This window comes from Prionailurus viverrinus, chromosome B4 (genome assembly GCF_022837055.1).
Source record: "Prionailurus viverrinus isolate Anna chromosome B4, UM_Priviv_1.0, whole genome shotgun sequence".
NCBI lineage: Eukaryota > Metazoa > Chordata > Mammalia > Carnivora > Felidae > Prionailurus > Prionailurus viverrinus.
In genome coordinates this window covers 7230935-7257758 of record NC_062567.1, presented here as the reverse complement: position 1 = coordinate 7257758, position 26824 = coordinate 7230935, and the positions used below count along the sequence as shown (strand labels likewise).

The 26824-nt window shown below is 46.7% G+C and overlaps 1 protein-coding gene across 12 annotated transcripts in view; it reads right to left on the bottom strand.

Moving 5' to 3' along the window:
* Positions 1-26824, bottom strand: part of CELF2 (CUGBP Elav-like family member 2) — a 527290-nt gene that overhangs the window by 155849 nt on the left and 344617 nt on the right. For 11 of the 12 annotated variants that reach the window (XR_007153807.1, XM_047865599.1, XM_047865602.1 and 8 more), the window contains one exon: positions 13246-13442. Coding sequence is in view for 11 of the 12 variants with exons in the window: in XM_047865598.1 (XP_047721554.1) it covers positions 13246-13442 (197 nt within the window). In the remaining variant the exon portion in view is untranslated. Of the gene's footprint in view, positions 1-13245; positions 13443-13614; positions 13794-26824 lie in introns of those variants that run through there. The other variant, XM_047865601.1, reaches the window with a different exon arrangement.

Below are 26824 nucleotides of genomic sequence, written 5' to 3'. Positions count from 1 at the left end.
TCTTCCTGTTGCCCCCGAAGCTGTCACAGTTGTATGTGCCTTGGGGTTTAATCTGTAGCGAAAAAGCCTGACATGTCCCACTTAAGAACTGTTCTCCTAAGTACAGATTAGTCAACAATGAGGTCGCGAGGAAAACCCCAAAGACCTGATTTTTTAAAATGTGGCTTTAATTTATTCATTACCTTTTCGTAAGTCTTCCTTCGGAGAGATTAGAGCCAAGCCCGGGCTCCTGGAGGCACTGCCTCGGTAGGGACGCGGGCTCGGTGGCCGGGCCCCCTCCGTTTCCTACCTCCAGGGTGGCGAACCACCCCTATTGGATTTGCAAAACAGCTAAGCCCCGCCACCATCTGGCAGCTGTACGGTGGCCTGTGTAAAATGAACTGGTGGTCACAATCCAGTTCCCATTAGACAGATGTCCACTTCACAAAGAGAGCACCACACTCAGCAGCGGGCTTGGCAGAGAGGAGAGAGGCCTGGGCATGGAAATGGCATTTCCTGGTTCCGCCGCACGGAAGCGAGCCAGGGGGATGATGGCAGGTAGGATATGGTGGGGGCTCTGGGAAGGCTGCTTCGTGCTCAGTGATCCATCTAACTCCTGAGAAAACACCTCAAAACACTTCTCACTCACCCTACTGAGAAGCGACCTTTTCCAAAACTAGGTTTGGCCTTATTGAGCCGCACAGTGGCTGCGGTCCCCGAGGACCATCACCAGGGTGTATGGACCTCACTCAGGGACTGATGGAGATCCCAACTGCTATGACACTCTGGCCAGCTTCCACCCCAGTCCTAGGGAGACCATGCGGGGCAGGGCAGGCAGAAAAAGGGCTCTGGTCAACCTTTCTGGAGCTAATCATTAGCATTCTCGCCCCCCCAAACGAACAGGTTATTGTTGAACCCTAAAGAGAAAGGGCAAAAATAGTGGTCCTTCATCTCAAAAAGTCCCATCTGCCTGGACAGCTAAGACAGCTCATGAACATCTTCCAGAGGACTTAAGAAACTAAAGCTCCACTTGGCTGTTTTGCCGTTGACGTTAACGGTTTAATCTGAAGAGTGAAACTAAGCGGATCTGTTCTCCCTCCACCCCAACCAGCCGAACGGAAGTGGGAGGCGTGAAGGAGAGACAGGTCTCTAGCATGGCAGGAGCGTACAAATTGGGCAATGCTGTTCTCTGATTTTTCTTAACATATGCGAACAGTTTGGTTCACATCCTCTTTGAGTAGCCAAAAATTCTTTACAAGATATTCACACGAACGTAAACAAACAAAAACCACTCAGCTAAACAAACACCCAACTCACCTGACTTGAAGGAGAATCTTTTTATCTTTTTAACATTTATTTTATTTTAGAGAGAGAGAGAGAGAGACAGTGGGAGTAGTGAAGGGGCAGAGAGACAGAGGGAGACACAGAATCCGAAACAGGCTCCAGGTTCTGAGCCGTCAGCAGAGTCCGATGTGGGGCTCAAACTCACGAACCGCGAGCTCATGACCTGAGCTGAAGTTGGACGCTTAACCAACTGAGCCACCCGGGAGCCCCAAAGGACAATCTTTAAGAAACAATCCAGGCAGTGAAAAATAAGAGCTTTACCACTCTACTGGGCTGCATTAACTCTGCACTAGGCTAGTGTCGATTACTACAATGTGTCTCAATATCAAACACAGTCCAATGTGCCGAGCAATGTGACGTAAGGCCTGCAGTCATTATCCTAAGTCCGTGGAAATTTGGGCCAAAGCAAGATAATCAGACACAATTGTTCTGAAAGCGCCTGTAGTCCTTGAGGCCAGGACATGAGGATCAAGACCTGGGAATAATTACTTAGGTTTGGAAATCTATAGGAGGCCCTCTACAGAGTTTCCAATATTTGTTTTGCCAACATTTATAATCTCTCCCCAGAGACCTCTGGTTTTTACTGAGGAGTCCACCCCCCCCCCTTCTACCATGTCCTTCTCCTTCCCCATAAAATGCCGATTTAAATCAGGCATAGTATGTTCTAGCAAACTAGTTGAGAAAGAAGCATTAGGTTTCTTTGCACAAAAAATTAAAAAAACAAAAACACATGGCTTACAAAATCTAGACGCCGTGATTTTTTTTTTCCATCCCCGTCTTCTTCTACTCGACCTACCATACACTATTTACTATCTTTTATTCATATCCCGCCATATGTCAGGCACTGTATAAAGCCACTGACGTTCAATATTCTATGAATAATTTACTCCTCAGAGGTCTACTGTGTAGGCAATAACACACCCATTTGAAGAAATGGCGTTCAAAGAAATTATCTTTGCATCACCACAAAGTTTAAAACAAACGTGTGTTGTATATGTGTGCAAACACAAGTTCACACACACGTCCTACGGAGGATAAGGCTGTTCACGTCTCTTCGGTATCACCTGGATGGTAGGGCCGTCAGGTAGGGCCAGGCATTGTTCTAAAGGGTGTTACACAGAAAGGGGGTACTGAGGGCCTGCCGACGCATCACACGTGTCTGCGTGATGCTGCGGGATGGCACCAAACCGCAAACCCTTGCATTTTATGGAGAACCCTCGAAAGGTTCATTTAGTGAACGCTTTAGCCTCTTCTCATCCTCAACTCCCTACAGGGAGGAGAAAGAAGGAAGGAAACCAAAGATGAAGACAAAGGGGAAAGAGGACATACAGGGTGTGTAGCTGGAAGCCAAAACTCCTTCTGTCACGTGACCCTGGGTTCCGCTAACTCTCTCACTTCACCTTTACTATGTGAACAGCACAGGACCACACACGGGGCAACCTCAGGGTACTTTCCAAAAGAAACCATGCACCCATGCACACAATGGACACTGCTTTACCCCAAGCTGACTCTCCATTTCCAAAGAATGGATGGTCATCCTGTCTTTGACCTGTCCGATTCCTTCTCTCCTTTTGAGGCCAAGACCACGGTCCGTTCTTTGTATTTATACGTATATTCCTAGCACTAAGTATGATGCCTTGCACACAGTAGGCGCCAGTAAATGTTTATGGCCACACGGCGGTACTCAGGTAAACATCTCATTAGCTTTCTGGGCCACCTCTTTATCATTTTGGTTCTATGTGAAAAAGGACCCAGGGCTTTCAAGGCTCCAAATCCCTGCTACAAAAGAGCCGGGCACGAAGCCTCAGGAGAGCGCTGGCCAGAGGTCCACTCCTGGGGGCTGTGAGTTAGCGGGCTCGCCATGTCTGTAACTTTCATCATGTTCTAAGTTCACCACCTCTTCTGGGTCAAAGTTTGGCTCAAACTCTATACTTTGCTGCTGTGCCAACATTTTCAGTCTAAGCAGCGGAATCCAGGGGTTTAGCATTAATTGAAAGAGCTTATCTATATATAGCCTCACTCTGCACGTTAGCATCTTCAAAACTTCAATCATATTCTTTTTTTTTCTTCTCCATTTTTTTTTTTTTTTTTTTTTTTTAGAGCACAATCTCTCTTTTTATGTTTTGCTACAGGCTTCCTCCCTTTTCATTTTTGTGACTCAATGCTCTCAGGCCTTTTAAGTTAACCTCCTGGACCTTTCCATATGGGCTCACCTTTCCAGACCTCGGTGATTCATGCTGTTCTCCTTTGGAAGGCCTCCACCTCCTTGATGCATCTTCAATAACATTTCCTGATATCGGGCACAGTGGCCTATATAGGAGCGAAAAAGCTCTTTGTGCAAAGTGGTGGATTACCTGTTCCTTAACACCTGGTGTCTGCTCTGTTCATTTGTAACGTTTAGGTTTCGGGGGCCATTTTGACCATGAACTTGTCGAAGGCATGGTTTCTTGCACCCCTCACCCTCCCTATCGTGATGCCCCTCTACGTGTCTCTGATGCAGTTGCCATTAAACCAAAGGAATTTATAAAGCAATTTTTTTTTCCACCTAAAACTAAAAAGAAGTCAATAAGGGAACAACAATCGATGGGCCTAGCTGGCAAGAGACTCTGAACACTCCAGACGACACTAAAGGTTACTATGGAGAGGCAGGTCTTGAGCCAAATACGTATTCCGCTATGGGACTCGTCCTCCATAGACTTGAGGCCTTAACATACTCCAAAATATTTTATAATGATCAGAATCTGGGTCAATTAAAGAGTGCGATGAGTGGATACTCCCTTTCGATCCTTCAATTCATTTCTCTGATACCAATTCATGATCCTCCTAATGGAAGTAGAGAAATTACATTTCTTTGTTCTTCAAACTGATCACTGTCCAAAGTATACTTCTCCAACCAGGTTTCTCCAATCTGAATTAATGCCAGAACGTGGAAACTGGATTAGGGGCATCTTTCTCAGTAATTTACATAGAGAGTGAAAAAATATTGATCCTAATAGCTATTCCTGTGGCGTCTCAATTGCCATCCTCATTCTCCCAGACCCATTAGTTTTTACCATTATAACCTGGCCCTGTTCAGAGAACTAGCTCTTTTTTCCATCTATAGCAAAACCTGCTTCTGTGCTGCTACCTATGTGTCTGTCTACGTGACTCAGCGGAAAAGAGGCCTGGAGAAATCCACGTACCTCCCAATCCATCATGCCCCATATGCCTTTATCCTGTGCTCCCTTCCCCACCACACGTGTGCATCAAAGCAGACTGGAAAATAAACTCAAGACACTGGAAGGCCCTAATTCTTTAATACATATAATTGGTCTAGTTCACTGCAAATTCCTCTAGTGTGATACTTAATGTATCACTGAGGTACCTAATGTCTGATTTTCCACTGAATTTCACAGTAGGGGTCAGAACATTTCCAATTCTCTTGACCAGGTGTCCTGAAAGCCAGTGTACCATCATCTGTCATTTCTGTTACCAGAATATAAAAACCTGAATCAATCTGTTGCTAAATCATATTATTTTAGTCTAGCTTCTACTTTTTCCCATTTGGCCAATTCTCTTTTCATCCCTTTTTAGTTTCCAGTGGTTTTGAAGGTCATATGATTGTGTGCATTTATTCATAGTGGCACATTCTGGCACGCTTCTGTCTGAAGGGTCTCGTAAGAGGTTTGGGCTAGCTAGCCAATATTAGAAAAGAAAGCATGTGAATAGATGATCTCAGGATCAGTGAAGTTTGGACAAGGAACAAAGAACCCGAGACCTCATGCCTAAATCTTGTTAGCATCTGGGGCCATATGTCCAAGAAGAAAATTCAGTCTTTTAAGAATCCATGAACACAAGAAAAAGGATAGTCATGGTGCTAAGACCATGGTTGGAATCATTAAAGACCAGAAACTTTCTCACAAGGTATGTAATGACTTTATTTGTATTTATAACACTAGCATTCTAAACACTTCTAAATCTAACTCAACTACGGTCAACGGTAAGTTTTCATTAGGAGCAAAGACTGAAGGAGGAAGAGAGAAAACCTTTCAACCTGATTGCCTGATCATGTGGGGTCTTTGGAGTGGAAGCAGTAAGGGAGGGCAGGTCGTGCTACGCCACGCCAATTCATAGGCCACGCACGTGTGTATCAGAGCAACGGGCAGCTCTACCCTACAGGAAGCACTCTCCTTCTGCTTGGGAAACTGGACTTCTCATTTCCAAAGACCGGTTTCATAATGACCCTCAGTATCGTAAACCAGGGTGGTTCACTTGTGTAACTGATGGGAGAGCATTTCTAACATGGACAAATCTCGTTGGGGGCAAATGAAAAGGCAAATAAGACCTCTGGGCAGGCAAACTATAAATGTACTCAATGGGAAATGCAAATTGTGAGATCTAAATTTAGCTGTTTCAGTAAACCTGTAGACATGTGTGGGAGGGATCCCAACAGACCTAGGCCATGAGGCCCTGGGTTTACTTTTCATGTAAATTTCTACAAAAAAAAAAATCCATTCTCCTTTCATCCATATCCTGTTTTCTTTATTCCTTTGCTACGTTAATTCCAGAAAGGCAAATCTACCAGGGACAAGACGGCTGGGGACCAGCTGATGTCCCAGACAGAGGAGGAGAAAACAAAATGGTCAGAAGCAGCCTTAAGTAATTTATTTTCTTCTTTGATATTGGCTCTGTGTGTCCTCTGTGTTTCCCTCCTTCCTTTTCTTCCTCTTTTTCTCTCCAGAGATATAAGGATCAAAATATGCCCAGGACAGATATTATCTGCCAGGGGAGAAGCTACCCTTTGATAAAAGCAACAGAAATTCAGGGCTGGGCTAGACAGGCACAATCCAGTCTCGGCTCCGGAGTAGGGGGCATTTAACAGGATTCCTTCTTGCTGTAACTTAACAGAGGCTAATTTAACAATTCTCTGATTCATCTCAATCGGTGCCTGTGGATGCAGTCTGTATAAGTCAAAATAGTTTAAACTCCACGAAAACCATGAATTGTTAAATCTTTAATATAGCCATATGATAAAACTACTGAACCCACCTCTCCCAGGGATGTGATAAGGATCCCCGCCTGCATGAATATAAAAATTCTGACTGCATTTTACATTTATCCTGCAGGACTCAGTCAGCCAAACAATGAAAAGATGTCACAGGAAGTTACACAGTGATTTCTGTTAACGTAAAATTAATTCAGGATGAGAGATCCTTCCTGTGGGCCACTGAGACAGCACTATCAAAACTGGGGCTGTCCCAGAAAATCTAGGGCAGCAACCCTGGATTCCAAGAGATTGAGGGCAGAAATCCTATCCCTACTTGCGTGCGTTGAAATGTAAAATTGGTTCATCTTCCTGCATTTTGAATTCTTTCTCAAGTATGGATTTCAAGATGCCATCGCTTCAATAAACCGGTTCCACGCCCCTTTCTGTTACTTAAGGGAAGCTTCTGACAAGAGTCCTTTCAGGAAGAAAGGAAAGGCATGAAACATGGAAACGCTCCCACCCCAGTCCTCCATTGGGATTCCTTTAATAAAAAGGTCGAAGGTGTTCTCTGTGAACCTTTCACATTTTAAGGATTATGGGTCAATAAGACAGCACCTCTCTTCAGACTCTTCCAGCAGCATGTGACGCCGCTACACCAGGGCTGAAGCCACCGAGACGCGCTCCCCGAACGAGCTGGTGATGATGAAATAGCGCTAAGTCTCTTGTAAGCCTCGGGGCCTGCTCTCCTCCCACCCTACCACGGGAGAATGTTCTGGATGCAGGGCTTCCTCTCGTCAAAGTCTGAAATGAGGAACATTAGGTACTGGTGCCTTGCACCCTTCTCCTAGGGATTAGGACCAACTTAGAGTTTATTAATGAATTCCTGCAGACTGAAGTAGGGGCTTTCAGAAGGGAAGGAGCGACTCCGAGTCAAAGACCGAGCAGGAGGGGATGAGGGTCACATCAGCCATGGCGCGGGCCACCCCAACTGCGGCCGGACCATCAAGAAGATGAAAAAGCACCGGCACCACAGCGCTCCAAGAACTGCTCTTTTGAAACGTTAATAACTCTTCCCAGAGGAGCCTTGAATTTACTTTTTGTTCCACCCAGAATGTTCTGGGCTCTAGAACTGGAGGAGCTACAGCTGCAGAGAAGCTCTACCACGACCTGACCTCGGAGCACATTTCAAGAAAAAAGGAAGTTTTGTTCTTCAGGCCTGTGGCACACAGAGAGAGTCTACGCAAGCCACTTCCCGTTTCCAGCTCTCTTTTGGCTGAGAAATCGCAGGGGTGGGGTGGAGGGAGGGAGAGAGACAGGGAGGGAGAGGGAGAGAAATGTGATCACTGAGGCATTAGGTTCGGACCCAGGGCTTGGTCCGATCCTCTACTTTCAAACGTTCAATGATTTCTTTCTAGTTACTTAGCACAGACCCCTCAGTTTTCCTTCCTGTAAAATCAGAACAACAAGCATGTAACTTAACAAGATTAAATAGGAATATTTAACACCTGAGGTTAGAAAAATGTAACTCGCCTTCATTCTACAGTAGACTTTTTTAGGGTGCTATGGTCCTGGGTTATAATCTTGACAAGAACAGAAATATCAAGAGAGCAATGATCCAAGGAACCCAATTTACCAACATGGGGAGGCTCTGGGGGAGTCTGGGTTCCATGAACCCCACGCCCACACCTGCCACGTCCTCCACGTACGTCCTTTTCAACCACCAACCTGAGGCCAGAGGCCACCCCTCTGCCTTGCCCGGCTTCCCTATCTTAGGTCTCAGAGAACATTCTGAGACACACCCAACACCCTTCCTGACCCTCTCCAGAAACAGGTGATTCCACCTCCCTGCTCGCTCCCAGAAGCACAACCCTCAGCACCCTACTCTCAACAGCCGCACAATCCCAGTGCCAGGAGGAGCCGCCCTCTCTCCAGCGCTCCTGCCCTTCTTTCCCAGCAGCTCTTCCAAAGCAGTCGTTTTAGACCTTTTCCGTTCTCCTTATGTCTTCTGCTCCACCGGCCTCCTCAGGAACGGGCCGTCTCCAGAGAAGACGGAGGGCATCTGTGCTACTTCCCTCCATTAGACTGAAATCTGATCTGCTGTCACTTCCTTCTAACTGCCCTGCTGTCTCAGATGAGGGCCCCTTGTTCCCTGTTTCATTTTTCTTTGGCCACTCTGTCTCCTCAGAGACCCCGATTCCTGTCTTCCTTATGCTTTCAGTATGTCCATTGGCTTCAGCTCCTTATCGTTTGCTTAACACAAAAATGGCGAGACTCCTAGAAAGGGCGGGCTCACACGTAAATCTACACAGTCCGTGACTGCTACCCTTCTCAAATGCTGTCACGTCCTCCCCAACACCCGAGCCAGTGGCTTTCCTTGGCCCACACACATCCTTCTTGACTCTTCTGTGATACCTCAGACTCAACACACGGTCCAACCTGGACTCCATATTCCTCCCCTTCCCCTTCTCTTCACTGTCGACTGCTTTTCCACTCCTCCCAGTGAGGCCAAAGCCCTCCTGTTCATCCCTGCCTCGATTTAGTTATCAAGTCCCCTTCTTTCCAACACTCTCAGGTCTGTGTCACTCGGGACCCCCTTGCCCATGGCCAGGGCCAGCAGCGTCTCTGTTCAGGCCCCACATGCTTCAGCCGACACACTGCACCAGCCTCCTGGTCTCTGTTCCCTGTGCTGACAAAGCCTTCACTGACCCTCAACTATCTAGGCAATAAAATTCTAATAGTTAAGCCTGAGAATTAAGGCCTTCTAAGAACTGGCCCTAGCTTCTATTTCCAGATGTCGTGACCTCCCCCCCCTCCATTTCATTTCATGGACTTCACGTTTCTTTCCATCTCTGGCAGGATTCACAGTTCCCAGGACCTGCCCTGCATTTCTCACCCCACGCCTACGATCAGGCCAGTCCATCCACTTGCAATGTTCAACACTGTCTTTACTTATTGAAATCCAATTTTTCTTTTTCAGGATTTGGTGCAGTTGCCATGTCTCCCTATCTCCACAGCTGCCAATTATTCATCACCCGCCCCCCCCCCCCCAACACTGAACTTCCAGAGTTTAGATAGGCTCCTCCCCTTCCTGCCCTTATCCCACGGTCTTCAATAGTTCCGTTACCTGTGCACTGGCCTCACCGTCCCTATTAGATTTCAAGTTCTTGGGGACAGTGATGATAATAGCAATTATAACAGTAACCATCAGCACACAAGCTCTTACTATCTCCCAGCTCTGGGCAAACAAAGCATGTAACTTCATCTGGGTGACCCTACCGGACAGTCTCCACCCTCAGATGAGATTAAGAAACATGCACAAGGCCGACACCCAAGAAGTGGTGGAGCCAGAAATCGAATTTTGGCTTGTCTGACTTCAAAACCGATGCTCTTAACTACTGGGGGGTATTTCTCAGCACCCACAGACTTGACCGGTAACTACTGAATAAAACATCGTCTCCACGAGTCCTAGTAGGTAGGACAGCCAGCTTCCGCAGCTTGCGGACTTTGCCTAGTCAACACATATGCTAATAGGGAGAAGGCACGAACAGCTTAGGCTCTAATTTTTAAAGGGTGATTAAAACAAAACAAAACAAAACAAAAAACCCAAAAAACAAAAACAAAGTTTTTATGCCTTGAGACTTAAATAGAACATCAGGTGCAAAGCGAGAGAAAAACCTAATTCACCTGGATTACGGAATAACCGGATTTCGTCTCTGTCCTTGGAACTATCAATGTCATTGAGGCAATGAATCACGGCCACTCCAAAAGCCCTACTTAGACTATTTAGACTGTGTTCAGACAGAGCTCCAAAATTCTGATTTCTGAGGATGTGACATCAGCCCGGGAACACACGACGACTATACTCTGCTGACAGGACCACTGTAAATGTGAGGTCCTACTGTACGTGTGCACAGAAAAATACCATAGCGCGCACACAGGCACCGGTGGAAAAGTGGTGGTGGTTGCTCTCTATATGGAAGCGGCTAAGGGCTGTAATCCTCGGAGGGGAATGTCATTATACAGCTCAAATCCCATCACTACAAATACTGTTAAAACAGAGGTATCTCTGTAACAAAAATCCTTTCAAGCTTCGGGTGACAGTCCACATACTTCAAGCAATATTTGATGTGAGCCTTGGAGTTCACAGTAAAGGAAAATGACCTATATTTCCAAAGGTAAGATTTGAATGATTTCATCTGTAACTGTAAAAAAAAAAATTTTTTTTTTTTACATTTATTTAATTTTGAGAGACAGAGAGAGACAGAGCGTGAGCAGGGGAGGGGCAGAGAGAGAGGGAGACACAGAGTCAGAAGCAGGCTCCAGGCTCCGAGCTGGCAGCACAGAGCCCGACACGGGACTCGAACCCACGAACCGTGAGATCATGACCTGAGCCGAAGTCGGACGCTTAACTGACTGCGCCACCCAGGCGCCCCTTCATCTGTAACTTCTATCCCATGATAGAATGGGAATGATGTACAATCTAAACCCATGAGCATTGAAACTAAATAAACACAAAGGCAGGAACCAAATCAACCTTGCTCATAAAGGTCAGAATTCCCTCCTTTCATTTAGGGAGCATTTAGGTAAAGGAGAAGGCCCCCCAGCCCACACCCTGAAATGGAGCAGAACAAGGTTGGTTTGAGGCCTCATCTGAATGAAGTGAACACATGGAGGTCAAGTACATGAAGACGGACTGTGCCCAAATTCCTACTCTGCTACTTACGAGCTGGGTCAAATGAGTTTTGCTTCTTAACTTTTTTTTTTTTTTTTTACAGAGCCTTGATGTTCTCATCTGTAAAACGTGACGAACAGCGCCTACTTTCAGGATTTTGGCAAGAAGGAAATGAAAGAACTCCTAAAACAGGGCCTGGTGCATCGCGTATGTGCTTAAAAAAGTTTGCTCCTTCATCGCGTCTCCTCCTCCCTCCAAGACTCTGGGCTTACGCAAACTATTTAAAGGAAGTTAGTTGCAAGACATAGTGAATGAAGTTAACAAAATGTGTAGTCTCAAATGTAGCCTCTTCAAGACAGTACTCAGAGGAACACTGAGGAAAAGAGAAAATGGTAGAAAAACTAGACCATGCACACTTTCTTGATGCAAAGAAGGTCTTTTTGGCTAAGGCAAGACATGTGTGAAAGCTAAAATGCAAGTAATCAGACAATAGTAAATGAGGTTTGATCACTATGTCAAAGGTCATTCTGAAAAATGCTGAGAAACTGAAATCTGGAAGCACATTTTCCTGGACACGGATGAACTCATGGTTACTGTTCTAAAACACTAGTTTACTGCCCCGGCCTAGTTTTCTGCGGGTGCCGTTCTAGATGGTGGGATGGCCCTTCTGGTGACTCTCTGCTCCAGTCTGGTGCACTCAAGTTTCTTTCCTCAGTAGGATACTATAGAAATTAATTATGAAAACAAATTCTAGTCTTCTACGTTTGGGACACATGTGGGTAAATAATTTGGAACTATGACCCACAAACATCTCAACATTGCCCGTCTGTGATGTCTTAACTCCTATCGAATTTCAGATATTTGATATTTTTTCTAATAATGGGACAACCAAATTTGTGGTGAGAAAATTCCCCCTAAGTTATTTTGAAAACACCCTTGGTGTTACATGGTTTGAGACAGAGAACAGGAGTCTTAGGAACTTAACCTGAAGGCACGTCTGCTCAGCTTTATAAAATGAGTATTGGCCTTAACATTCTTTCAAAGGTTTCTGAACGTGCTATCAGAGCTCAGCAACTACAGAGGACAAGAGATGGCCCAGCATTTCTCAGAGTCACAGAGCATCAGTCTTAATGATTATTTAGTCCTGTCCCTTCACCTTCACAGTAAGAAAGAGGCTCAGAAAAGTGTGTGCTAACATTCACGGGTGCAACTAAAGTATACATACGAGCCACACAATGAGTTTGCAGGACCTCTCATGAGAGGCGACACAGAAACAAAATAATAGGGCAGACAGAAATTCCAAGGTGCAGAGAAAAAGAAAGAGCAAGATCTACTGAAAGACAAGGGGCCCTAGTTCGACAGCCCAAGAAATCAAGAACAGAGAAAGAACAAAAATACTAAAGCCAGGTTAAAACATCGACAGAGACCAAAAGGGAGCAGCAGAGAAGGTATTTTAAATTTAGTTTGCATGGAGCTTACAGGGGAGGACTCCAAAACACAGAAGCTTCAACCACCCGGGTTTCTCGTCTCTATTTTAGCAACCGACACCCCCCGCCCCCCATCACCTCGTCTTAAAATGGAGGCAGTAAAAAGCACCAGGTTGTACACTTGAATCCTACCACTGGTAAGGGCGTAAACCACAACCGTTTTTAAGGTGTGCTAACTATTTCAGGCCGCTAGGGTGCTTCTTCCCGCCGGAAAAGGCACATTTCACTCAATGATCCCCGTTTAAACCCCAAGAATTGATGTCCCTCTTAAAAGTGTACCCTTTATTCCTGACCCCAGTGGTATTACAGCAACTGTTCCGAAGGCATTTCAGGGTCCCCACAGGCTACGGAAAAGTAAAATGCCATCGTAATTGCACGGGCAATAACGGGAAGGCAGGGGTAGAAAGAGTTCGCTTAGGAAACACAAGGCTGAGAAACACGGTTCCTTAGAGAGGCAGCTACTCCACCCCAGAGGAGCCTGCGCTGCCTAGAAAGTGACCTCGGGAGAGCAATCACGCGCCTGCACAGAGGCGCGGCCGCGGGCTCCCGCCGCTCCTCCCTCCCGCGTCCCGGGCAGGCTCGGTCCACCTGTCCGGCGGGCGGGCGGGGAGGAGCCCGCCTGGCCGGAGCACCCGGGCGGCGGCGGCGGCGGCTTGCTCCCCCTCGCGATCCTCCCACTCCCGCGGGCGCAGGGCAGCCCCGCCGGCCCCGCGCCCCTGGTGCCCCTGACCGTGCACCCTGCCCCCCACCGCGCGCCCTGCCCCCTCCCCACCGCGTGCGTTCCCCACGGTCTGTACCTTTACTCTGGGGAGGGTTCTGACTCCGGTCCCGGAGGACGTTGATCTGGTAGACGGCTCCGTAAGGCTCAAAAAGTTCTTTCAGCTCCTTTTCCGACCAGGACCGGGGGATTTGTCCGACAAACATCTTAATGGCATCTGGGTCTGGTTGGTCTGAGTGATCCAAAGCGCCGTTCATCTTGTTGGCTGTGCCGTTACTGTCAAAAAGGGAACCGGGAGCCAGAGTTAGGGCTGCACGGTGAGGGACAGGAAGAAAAAAAATGGGGGTGGGGGTGGGGGCGGGGAGGCGGAAGGAGGAGGAAGAGGAGCACGGGGCAAAGTGCCTAATGAGTCGGAGAAATTTGATGAACTAAAACAAAGCACAGGCACCATTAGGTTGCTCCGCGGCGGCAGCGGCTGCGGGCTCTCACTGCAGGCTGCTGTTCAGCATCGCCGCCCGAGCACAGGGCAGCGCCCCGCCGGCTGTCACCCGGGGCGTGGACATCTTGAAGCCCGGCTCGGGAGGCAGCTGCAAGTTAAGTGCAGGTCTCGCTCTGCAAGGCTGCCACCAACGCATCCGCAGCGTTATCAGCCCCACATTGGCTCTCGTGTGCAAAGAAGGGCAGGGCTGGATTTCTGCTGGATTCTCCCCCTCCGTCCCCCCCCACTCCCCCGCCCTCCCTCCGGCCCCGCCTTTTGGAGGTTTTTGGAAGAGAGGAGAGAGGTGGTAATAATAAAGTCACATGAAAAGAAAATGAAACACTTGGCAGCCCATCAGATGACTAATGCAAGATGCTGGTGATGAATTTGCAGAGTGCGCGAGGCATCCATGTGTGCATCAAATTAGTACGTTGTTGCTGCTCAGAATGGAAAGTGCTCCAGCAATGCGGCTGGGCGCAGCTGATTGGCTGCCCACACTGGAGAAAAGGGCCGGGGCGGGGAGGGGGCTCCCATTTAAAAAGCACATTGTTTATGGGATCCAGGCACAAAGGGTTTAATTCAGAGAGGCAAAGGCGATCTCAGAAATGCCTGCTTTGTGCTGGGGGGGGGGGGGGGGGGGAATGCAGCCCCAGAAAGTTGAGTTCCCACTAAAGGACACTGAATATTTCAAATCTTTCACACTCCATAAATTGCTCTCTGTATATCTGACTTCCAGATGTTGCACTTGAGTTCTAAACAATCACACGTTTGGGAGAGAAAAGAGGAAAGTCTGCCTTTTCTTCTCCTAGCTTCAGTAAATATTTGGGGCTGATACAAAGAGCAAGACCATAAGCTTTTACATATCAATCTTCTTTAATGCTGTTTTCCAAAACCCTCATTTGGAAGAAAGAATGCTTGTTTAGAATTCTGCAATTCTAGTCAACATCATGTAATACGATGATGAAGGCATTCATTTTGTATCTGGATCCCTATTTGAGCTGCAGTAAATAATAAAGCAAAATCCCCTACCTCCTTCATCTACCACCCTCCTCCTTGCAGGCTAAACCCACCTACTCTGCCAAGTGACAAGGCTGAATGCTCTAAGCAGCCTTCATTTGCAGTACTGTGGCCTCGGTTTAGCATCTCATCCTGTGAAAATAAAACGCGCCCAAACAAGTGCACAGCCCCCGGACGAAGTACCTGCAGAGCCATGTCCGTGAGGGTCCGCCAGCCCCCAGCCCAGGAGGCAGAAAGGTCAAACGGGGGCCACATGGGCGAAAACCTCAGTGCAAATGGCAGGTGTCATTTCAGGGTGGCTTGGGGGTAATAATTTAGAAGACAGTCGAGGATCTCAAGCAGGGTTTCTTATTAGGTTAAAGCAAACAATCCAAGACCACCAGTGTACCTTAAATCTGCTGTGGACCTAGGCTAGTCCGGAGCCCTGGATAAAAAAGACCCCCCCCAGCCCTGATGGCTAAAAAACAAACAAAAAGGCTGTGGAAAGCGCGAATCCTGGATTTAATTTACTCCCGAGAGGAAAATGATGGCAAAGACTCTTCACTAGGGTCCTGGCTTCAATTTCTACTTCTTCTTATTCCCTCTATTTTACCACTTATTTTTTTTTTTAATCCTTGAGACAAACAATCAGACTAACTTGAAGCACTTTTCAGAGCTTTCTCTAATCAACCTTATTGTTACAAAAAAATGTTCTGCTGAATAAAATACTGGGCGCAAAATCTTTCACCAATTTAGGTGCAATGTAATGGTCGTTTATATTAGAGGTTGATGGTTTATCTTGTTCCTGGGCACCTGTACTTTACAAATCACCCTTTGAGAATTCAGTGGGCACCGTAACCCCAGGGGGAGGGAGGTGGGTTGGCTCACCGGAGGTGGCGAGGCCCCAGAATATGGTGCGGAACAGAATATGGTGCTCACAGCTCGTTGAGAGACGAGAGTGTGGTAAGATGTAGTGCTGGGACAGGAAGGACTGTGGTTACCGCTGCTGACAATCAGCTAGGATGAAAAGAGGAAGGCATTGCCACAGGTCTCAGCTAACAGGGAACGGAAGTTCCCAAAATGGGGCTGTTGCATCCTGTCTGTAAAGGGCACGGTGAACACAATGGAGGAGTTCGGTGCCGGGATATTAGTCCTAATGTCTGGAGTTAGGCTAGAGCAAGCATTCCGTAAGTGCCCTCCCAATGAGGGGCCATTTTCATTTCCTCCAAAAATACTCACGGAGGCACATGAAGGGAGGGAAGCGGACGAGAGGGCCTGTACCTTAGGCCTTTGCTCTTTGTATCGGTAAGTGCGTATTTATAACCCCTCTCCTATCAGCCGTCCTGCAGGGATGCCTTCAGAGCTCTGATCGTCCTGAGGCGGCGGGCTGTCAGGGCTCAGGGCCCGGGCTCGGAATCCTCGCACCAGTACTTCCTAACTGGGCCACTCTGGGCCTTCAACTCTTCATCTGTAAAATGGGAGCACAGAGTCAGGTGTTCATTACAGAACACGGTCCCCAGTAAGTGTCTCCGAAGTGTTGGCTTTTGCTGCCTTTAAGTCTCTTCTTCTTTGCACTGGTGATACACTAGAGTGAGTGACCATTACAAGCCTTCTTTTCCATTCCATTTTTTTTTTAGCAGAGACTCAAACACAATTCCTACCCTAAATAATAATAATAACATATCTTTTAGTGAGGATTTACATGCCACGTGTGGTGTCAGGGTCTTTGCTTTCATTATTAGTGATCTCTATAACAATCCTATCAGAAAGTAGTATTTTCTAGATGCAAATATTGAAGTTCCTTTCCTAAGATTACTGGCTTACATATTGTGAGAGGAGAATTCAAACCTAGGCCCAGGGGACTCCAAAGCACAAAATATTTCTAATCCATCATGTGGCCAAACACTGTGTCAGGTCTCCCGTGGGCTGAGAGTGAATGGCTCAGGGTAAATCTCAGAGAAGACAAGGCCAGGAGCAAATCCCATTAGGTCCCTGGAATCATACTGCCGAATAAAAGGCAACACACACACACACACACACACACACACACACACACACACCTTTCAACCATCTGTGAAAAGGAGGGGGCCAAGGGCAGAACTTGACAGTCCATTAAGACTATGTTAAAAGCCGCATTTTCTCAATAATAACTTAATGTCTCCATCTCCACACCCCCTTCCTCTCTATCACCACAGGGTCACTTCCACGAACGCCTCTCAGACACATCTACACATCATTTCTCAACTACTTGCCATTTTGCAAACAACTGTTCCAAAGATCACCATCAAATGCTAAGAGCATGAAAAGCATGGAAGTCAATCTAATAATGACTAGTTCTCCTACGAACCGCTGCAAGAACAGAGCTTCTCAATCAAAAGCTTGTGTGCAGGACAGGTGGTCCTAGCCCCACAGACCCCATGTTGCTGGATTCCACACCTGGATCCTAATGGCACTACCACAGACTGGTTAACTTGGCTCGAACGCACGCAAGCTCCTCCTCCTTTGTTTGTCTGGACTTTAAAAAAAATGTTTATTTATTTTGAGAGAGAGAGAGAGAGAGGGAGAGAGCATGAGCAGGAGAGGGACAGAGTGAGAGGAAGACACAGAATCCGAAGCAGGCTCCAGGCTCTGAGCTGTCAGCACAGAGCCTGATGTGGGGCTCGAACTCACAGATGGTGAGATCATGACCTGAGCTGAAGTCAGATGCTCAACCGACTGAGCCCTCCCAGGCCCCCCTTTAGCTCTTCCTCCTTTGGACTCCCAGCTTTCTTTTGGCTGATGCTCATTCTTAGAAGTCAGAGACTTACTGACTTCTTTTGTCCTCATGAGGCTGAACGTGTCGACACCTCTAAGGAAGCCAGAACTTATGTGTCCAACAGTTAAACCTTCGGGGGTACTTGCCAGAGGCCACGGAGAGCCTGGGCACTCTTCACGTAGGGGTAATTACGAGAGCAGACAACACAAACCTCAGGAAGATCTTCTATTTACTAGAATCTGACTTCGGGCTTAGGAAATCAGACTAGCTCACTTCTGTGTATTCCCTAGACATCCTCAGCACCCAGGACATTGCAGGAATTAACTGCAAATTCAAATGTTTATCGAGAGCTTACTCTCGGCCAGAAAACTTTGCCAGGTACGTGACATAAAATACCGCAACAGCCCCGCAAAGCTGACATTTTCATCCCCGTTTTGCAAATGATGCAACTACAAGTCATGAAGATAGAGTGGCTTTTCCGATGTCCCACCCCAGAGAAGAGGTCTGTGCAGAGCCTGGACACAGACGTAAAGACCACCTGTGGTTGCTTAGTATCCCATAAACAGGGCTGCTCTAGGGTGAGGCTTCCTGTAGACTCCGTGGCCACTTCCAGGCCCTCGACAGAACCACACGCATCTCTGTTGGCACCTCACCTACAAACGACAAGACGCTGAACGCCAATTCTGCTTTTGCTCTTGGCAAGGAGCCAAATGTAAGGCTCCTCTAGGACAGATGCCATATGGAATCGGACCACAAGTTAGAGAGCACCAAGCCAGCGGGCATTGGTGGTATCAGTCTCAGAGCCAAGATGAAAACATAATGATGTTTGGGGGGAAAAATGAGAGTACTTGCTTTTTGCTTTTAGCACAGGCACTGACCTACTTCCCTACTCTATTTTTGCGTAAAGAAAACTAGATCAACAGAGGATATGCAAAATCTTCTGAGGTTCCTCTAAGCAGTAAAATATTACAAAAATTATAATAATTCATTCGACATATTATTGTCATTAACTCCAAGACAATAAGCTTTTATATGGTCCAGTGAGTTGCAAGTTTCCTTTTAGAGAGTGGTAACAAAAGAATTGATAGACCTATTCTTTCATCTTGTTGCTTGGAAAGCAACTTTCTGCACTCTATCTCCTTTAATCTATAGGAAAGGAAGAATGACAAACTTACAAAATGGGTATAAGAAGCGATAAGGAGCTCTAAGCAATTGTATCAGTGCTGAAAAAAAGAGAAGACATAAAATGCCCCCTTCAGGATACAGATCAACCCCAAAACAACACAAAAGGGATGCCTTGTCTTGGACAAATTTTGTGTAAAGACAGCTAATTTCCCTGAGGGTTTATCAGCAATCTTACTATCCCTATCCTTTTTATCCATCTTATTTTGTTTTTTTGGTCTTTTTTTTTTTTTTTAGAATGTCTTGTGTCCACACTGCCCAACTCTGGACAGTGGTGGAAATGCTCTGTAACTGCACAATCCAATATGGTAGCCAAGAGTTACAAGTGGCTACACCTGAAATTATCACAGCTGACAAACAAGTTTTAACTTTATCTGTAATTAAATACCTCTAACTGCAAATACACTTAAAATAAAACTAAGTAGAGTTGAGATTACTAAAATATTATCTCCTCAGGAGGTTTTGGGAAAACCAGAATAAGGGGCCAGGAAAATGACACCAATGCTGGGGGCACCTGATAGCAAGTCTGTGGGCTGGCAGGCCGGATGGTCCTGGGTTCTCGTCCTGGCTCAGCGTTAATGTAACTGTGGGATCCCAATAAACCATGTACCCAGCCTGTGCCTCAGTTTCCTCAGTTGAAAAACAAAGAGAAATAGTTCTCATCTGGCTCTTCATTTCTGTAAGTCTGCGACTGTAGGTTGGGCCCGGATGATGATGTATGGAGAAGATAATTTAGGTAATATGACCAGCTGCCTAAAGCCTGGGGGTGATTCCCCATCTGTGTCTGATGCAGTCCCCTGGGGCTCACAGGTGACTAAGGCACAGGCTGGGGAGCTGACAAGGTGTCACCGACACTGTGCACAGCAGCCTGCAGGCTCAGACGGGGCTGCTACCAGAGCATCATCTCTCTTAATTTGCTCCAATTTTCCCTAATATCCCAACTGTGGTCCCATCATTTCAGTCAGCTCACAGGCTGCTCTTTCAAAGGGCTCAGGAATCGTGGTGTGTGTGTGTGTGTGTGTGTGTGTGTGTGTGTGTGTGTGTATCACTTCTACTTAAGTAATAGCACATGAAGAAAAGGCTTTTTGGTGATCACAGGAAATTGTCCAAGACTGAGCTGCATAAGGCAAAGGCAGAAGGAAGCTGGCCACGAGCCTGGTGCCTTCCAGTGGGCATGGGCTACAGGATGGGCATGGAAGTCAGTACTACTAACGATCTTCTACATTGTCCATGCTGTTGTTGCTTAGTAATTTTCAAACGGAATTCTCTTCTCCATTGACTGGCAATGTGGCAGCCAGAGTCCAGCAGCAACAGTTTCCTACACTGCATTGTGTTCGACCCAGTGGAGATGTGGACGCGGCCACGTTCAGAAGGCACAATCCTCTATTCTAAACCTTCCCAGCCTCTCACTTTGGGGAAAGGAATCAGCTGTCCTACAACCTCCAGTTCTGGCAATTTCATGTCCTTCTGCAAATGCACCGTTTCAGGCTTACCATGAAGAAAACCTCCATCTTCTACGGTTGCCTTTCAAAGGAGCACCTTTGCCATTGGACTGACACAGCTACTTTTTTTTTTTTTTTAACGTTTATTTATATTTGAGAGACAGAGCACAAGAGAGGGAGGGAGGGGTAAAGAGAGAGAGGGAGACACAGAATCTGAAGCAGGCTCCAGGCTCTGAGCTGTCGGCACAGAGCCCAATGTGGGGTTCGAACCCATGAACCGTGAGATCACGACCTGAGCCGGAGTTGGATGCTTAACTGACTGAGCCACCCTGGCACCCTGCAGCTATATCTTAACTGCATTGGGATTCCGAGTTGCTGAATGGTTTTGGTAAACTTCGCAAAACTCTGGGTATCTGTTGTCTCACTAATAGGATGAAACCAATGACATTCTTGTATTTACCTGGAAGGTACTGTTACCGTTTGCCACCAAAACTCTGTGTGCCCAGGCCACACCAAGTACAGGATGGGAGCCCAAATCTCTGAAGTGAGACATCTGGAGGTTGGCTGGTGAACTCGCAGCATATTAACTGGAGCAAACAATACCCTAAGTGGCTGAAGAGGACAAAGCCTTTCTCTAAATGGTCCGATTGTGAAGTAAATTAGTTTGTGTTCCTCTAGAACAAAGTTCAAGTTCCCTGTGAGTACATATACATGTATTATGTTTATCCCTGTGCTTTGACAAGGTGAAAAATACATACTTTATTAAGAACATGTAGCACATCAATTTCATTCACAGATGACCCCTGTGATAGGCATCCTCCCTCTGGATTGCTGGAATTAAGGCTGGATTATATTTGGACGGAGGTCTCAAAGTGATCCGTTTGTTTACCAGGGTGAAATGTAAGCCTGACTCGTAGGAAATGATTCCTGCAGGAAAGGCCACACGACACAGGCATCTGGACTCACTGAGTAAAAGGGAAACCTTATTATCTTCTCTCAACTTGACTGCTAGTAAAAAGCAGATAGCTGGAAAACCCCCACAAAGAAGTAAATTTGGAGGCATCCAGGGGGTACCTGGAGTCTGAACATACAATAACCCTTGCTGGGAAGGCAGTGAGGCATCGGCTCTGGATGGCCCCTGCCCAGGAACTCACTTCATTCAGTGATTTATCAGAAATAGTTCAGTGGACTTCAGACAGGAGCAGGAGGCATTTGCATAGGGAGAGGTTTTTTAGATGAACTTTTAGAAATGGCAACAGGGGAATAATAGTCACATATAAGATTTATATCGGGCTTCACATTTTCAAAGTCCTCCAGGAGTTCACATTAATTAATTGTCCCCCCCCCCAAGGCTGAGGTCAGGATGACTGCTCCCACTTTGTAGATGAGAAAACGGAGCGGGGGGGCACCCTGGCTCTGGTCGCACGCCCCCTCTAGGTGCCCTCCCAGTCCGATTCACCTGCCCCTGGCTCAGTGGTGCAGAATGCACCTGTCTGCTTCGGCAAGCAACTGTACGTGGTCCTTCTAGATGATGGGAAAACACTGGTTTGGTGCCATCGAGTAAATGAAATGGGAATCATCATGAAGTGAAGACCAATGTGGGGGAACCCCCCCACACTGAATGCTAATTTTCACCTATAGTGTCCCCCATATTCACCTGCTGGCAGCAAACGATGTAAATAATGGGCACCCTGTCCCTCGGTCCTATCCCCCACGCCTCTTGAGACCAGGAACTCCTGCTTCCGCCACTGGTGACAACATTTTTCCTGGAGTTACCTGTGCAGCAAGAGGGAGCTACCAGGGCGGACTGACAACACTGGCCACTCGCTTGAAAACACACCGGTGGTGAAAGCGGACGGCTGTCCTTGGCAGGCTGACGTCAAACCCACCTCAAGTTTACTCTCCCACAAAAATCTGTTTCTCTCCTGCAAATTACACAGTTACAGAAGGCTTGCTTTATGTCAGGCACCGTGCTAGGTTTGAAGGAGAGAGTTGAAAAATAGGTCGCTTATGCCCCGGAGCCGCTCCGGGCCAATGAAAAGAGAGTGCACGACGTGAGATCAAAATACAGAGCGCCAATGCCCAGAAGAGAGACGTCCGTACATGAGGGGCTGCGGTACGCCCGCAACAAGTGATTGATCTGGCCGTGGGGACCGCCACGCGGCATTCCAAATGACGCTTCATCCCTGTGGTCAAAGCTTTAAAGGGAATATAAACAAAATCAGAGGGGAAGGAAGAGGAGGCGTGCGTACCGTTTCACGGAGTCGGCGATGAGATTCAAAGACAGAAGGCTAGAAAAGGAGACTAACACTTGGCAGAGCGCAGGCCCGGTGCCCCTGCCTCCCACCGAGCTTGCATTTTGACACCGGGGACTGAGCCACGCCGAGGGACCCAAGGCTGGGACGGCCACCACTGCACCACGCCCTCAGGCTGGATGGCACAGCCCTGTCCACCACCTGCACTCGCGGGGTCGTGGGGTGGGGGGCCCTGCGCCTACTCCCTTTGCCAGCACTCTGCACTAAGTCCCGCGAGGCTCCCTGCCACTCCCAGCCACGTGTGGGGGGATCCCTTCCCTCCTGGGTCCACTCAACCCCCCAGTCCACTCTCCCACGGCCACGGCCAACAGAAAGCTCTTGGCACCGCCTCGACCTCAGCACATCTAACAAGAATCCTTTCCTGTCGGCTTTGCCTCCAGTTTGGTTTCACGTTCGACTTCCCTGTTTTTCTCACCGGCTCCGACGGCCTCCCACCCCGCCCCAAATCTGGGATCAGGAAGAACGCCTTCCACAGACCAGCAGGCTGATCGCCTGCCGGCCCAGACCTTCCCCCCCTCTCTCACAGCTGAACTACAGAAACGATAATTAACTGAGCCCCCAGGCAGGTGCACAGTGAGACTGTGGAGTCCTCGATGACAGCGATGTCTTGCTCCATCATTAATTCAATGGGTATTTATAAAGTGACCCCACGATCCAGGCACTATTCAAGGTGCTGGAGAGACAGCGGTGAATACAAGGAGGTAAAACTGCCTTTGATGGAGCTTATTTCTACAAGGGGGCATAAAATGGCAAAATAAGCAAGTCTTCCAAGAGATTAGAGATCATCTCAATGGAGAAAAATAAAGCAGAGGATGGAGATAGGGAGTGTGGGGGAAGGGGTACAATTCTGAATAAACATTCAGGGAGGGTTTCATTTGGAAGGTGAGTATGGTACCTACACAGTGCCCGTGTATCCTCAATTTAATATAGAAGAAGTCTTTAAAGTAGTAAAAGTGAAGTCACGTGCTATGCAAAGCGGAACCATGATTATAAAGAAGCAGGCAATTCCACCTGACAGTCCTCTATTGAATCTAAGGGTCGATACGCCATTTACCAATGAGTTAATGACTCATGCCTATTTTTCTCTAAATGCCCGCTGGGTCCACTTGCCCCGGCAAAGCCACTGTCCTGATTCTGGCTATTCTGGTGATAAAACCACTGCAAAATCCATTCAGGGGGGTCTCCTACTTTGGATGAAAGGACAAAGATGTCACTGACCTTTGTCCTTGGCCTTGTACTTAGAACTCTATCTACCCTTCCGTTAAATATTGATTATCTGTCCATCCATTATTCATTTTATCATTTATCAATGGCAAAATTGAATCTCAGGCTGGTCTCTCCTCAACCTGCATTTGGCCTACCTTCCTCGGTCATAATTGACGTGTAATCAAGACGTGCAAGTTAAAATGAATGCCAGCCTGAGGGGTGCAGCCAGCAGTATGAGGCTTTATATAAATGCACCAGACATCAGCGATGCCACTGTTTCCTTCCACTGATCTGGAAAATCTAAAGCTGACAGCATATATAGGATCTAATTACGTCATATTAATGACAGTTGAGATCACCAAACAGCATCCATTTGTGAAGGAAGACATGTATTTCTGTAGAGTAACAGTTTATTTGATTCAGATGTATTTTTTTTAAATAATGCCTTCAAACTCCTACGTTCGTGCAATGCCAGCAAGAGAATCAAGACAGAAAGGACCTCAGGGCGGTCAAAATGTATGTCACAAAGTTTCTGCCCTGATGTTTACGCCCTTTAAATCCTTTGGGGGAGCTTCTCAATCCATTCCTCAAAGATTTCTTATACTTTCTGTTGGTTTTTCACAGCCTTGAACATCTGCCTTTCAAACCCACAGGAGACTGAAGTAGCAAATGAGAGGGTTTGCAGTAGGTGGCCCGTGGGGTGACAGCCGACAGACAGGCGATTCTGATGGGGCATAGCGGTGGAAAGCCTGCTCTGAGCTGGGGCTGAATTCTATTCTCCAGGAGTTCCCAAGGACAGCAGCACAGCAGAATAATTAATTTGTATAATGGTGATCTTGTCTCGTCGAAAGGGTCAAAATTATGCTCAATAACTATGTTTAAGGAGGCAGGGAAATATGTAATTCACTCTTAAGAAGGATTCCTTCAAAATGAGACAATAAAGAGCCTGTGCCTTACGGGATACGCTTTCAACTCTCCTGCAAACTTGGCTAATAAGGCTGACTCATCCCCCGGGGGCTCCAGGTATCTGAGACATTACTCTCTCGTTCTAACACACCGTGAGCATCAACATTCAAGATTTGGGGACCGTCTAATTTGCTGTCATTGGAGGCAGCGACCAGTTCTGCCAAGACGGTTCGGCTTTTGGGGGTTAATTTTCCTCAGTCATCTGCTCTATTTTACCAGCTTGCTATTACGGTTCTTGTTGCGTTGGGGCTGGGACAAGTGAGGGAAGTGAGTGGAAGTCTGGGGGGAGAGAGGAATTGCTCCCTTTGGGGATTTTGTTTTTCTTAAGTAAATTATGTTTGTTCACTAAGAAGTAAACGTTAATTCTTTCTCTTTACGACATCACAAAAGACGAGGTTTGTGGTTTGAAATTTGGAAATAAAAGGCCCATAACAGGTGCCTATGATACCGTTCAAAGCACTAACCACGAATTTTCTAGAATCTTTCTGTCCCAGCAAAAAAAAGGCAACAAGAGGCCCTACGGAGATTGCATGGGATTCCTAGATAGCAATCCACAACGTTCGCCTCTCTGATGGTCTGCTTGAAGACATTGGTAACAGTAATGGAAAAACAGGGCCAAGTCTGTATCACTACTCAGTGAAGACTTCCGGAATTGTATGCATGGCAGCTCAACGGGTATGTTTCCCTATGAGACAAAATACCAGTGGCCATGCTACAAAACCATGTATCAAGGGGCAAAGTCCAAAGGCATGCCGCTTGGCTAGTTTTTGAATCCTGACATCACATCTGAAAAGATCAATACCAAATACCACACTTTGATTCAGAAATCTAGAACACCCCCTTCTCTCCCTCAGCATGTCATAAATTCCATTTAGCCTCTTCAATCACCAATTAAAATAGGTTTTGACATTTAATTTGCTTATTTCTTTAAAAACACACCATCAGATCTAACCCTCTAAACAAATAAGAATGAAAATAGGATTATGTGCTAAATTATAATAGCTGTTATTCTAAGAGGCTGAATATCATTATATCAAAATTCCCCATAGCTGATTTTTTTTTAAAGCCATTTCTTCATTTTTTGACACTACATCTGGCACAATGAATACAGATGATCATTTGTTTATGTATCTGTCTAACTGCCTCTCCCAAACACAGCCAGATGGAGTCTTTCAGAATCAAATTAATTTCAGATTAATTCACTCTGGACTCACTCCAGTCTCATGACTCTTTGCTTTGAGGCATCAACCAAATTGATGTGAAGTCATGAACTTAAAAGAGCACAGGTTCCTTGAGATCAAGGGGGAGAAAGCAGTACAAGTCAGTGGTTGCCCCCATGCTTGGAAAGAAATCCACCCTAAGTCCTGACCAACATCTCGCTGGGTCAGAATCATCCAGGAAGAATTTCCTTTTGGATCCAAACAGGATTGTGGCTAATTTCACATCCAATATTCGCAACGCCTTGAGAGGATTCCAGTAGAAATGAGCGACCTAATTACTAACATCAGGACCCACGATGTTAGGGTAAACTTGCCATGTAAGGGGAGTCAGGTAGGACACTCATGAAGCCAGAGAGGTAATTCTAAACACCCAAAGTGCACATTCCCCCTCTCTAGCTGTAGCCACTGAAGCTACTATCAACAAATGTAACCAGGCTTTGCATGCTGTCAATCTCCGTGGATGCCTTTATTACTGTACTTGTTTCAATTGCAATTTGGGTTTCCATGGAGACCCAACAGTCAGCTCTAGAAAATTATAAGATAAATGTCAGGTGGCGATAACAGTGTTAATGAAGCTTCAGTGACAAGAAGCTCTGGGCTTCAAATAATAAGCTTATTTCCATTAGCATATGTATAACCTGTCAAAAAATCTGGAAGAGAGTATTAAAAATTAAATATCTACCTATGTATATTTAAGAGGAGAGGGGAGAGACCCCCCTGGAGTGGCTTAAATTTGGTGGGTCAATCTGAATGAGAGAAAAAAAAAAGTAATTGCTGGTTTCTTGGGAAAATTAGGTACCAGTCATGGGTCCCAAGGTGGCTTTAGCTGTCACGAAGAAATGCCTTACATCGCCCAGTAATGGATGGAACTTTTTTCTTCGAAGGTGGTGAATCTCTTTTGTTTCTGGAAGCGAAGAGCTCAGCTCGCTAAGTCTGACGACAGCAGATTGGGAGCTTCGGAGAAATAAATGCTACAAGCAGCCTCATGGTAGCAGGATTGAGCCTGCCGCCTCCCCCTCTCTCCAGGTTGTTGGATGACTATAATTAGATTGCTAGAATCCAGAATCCAAAACCACCCTTGAGTAGTCTACAGCCAAA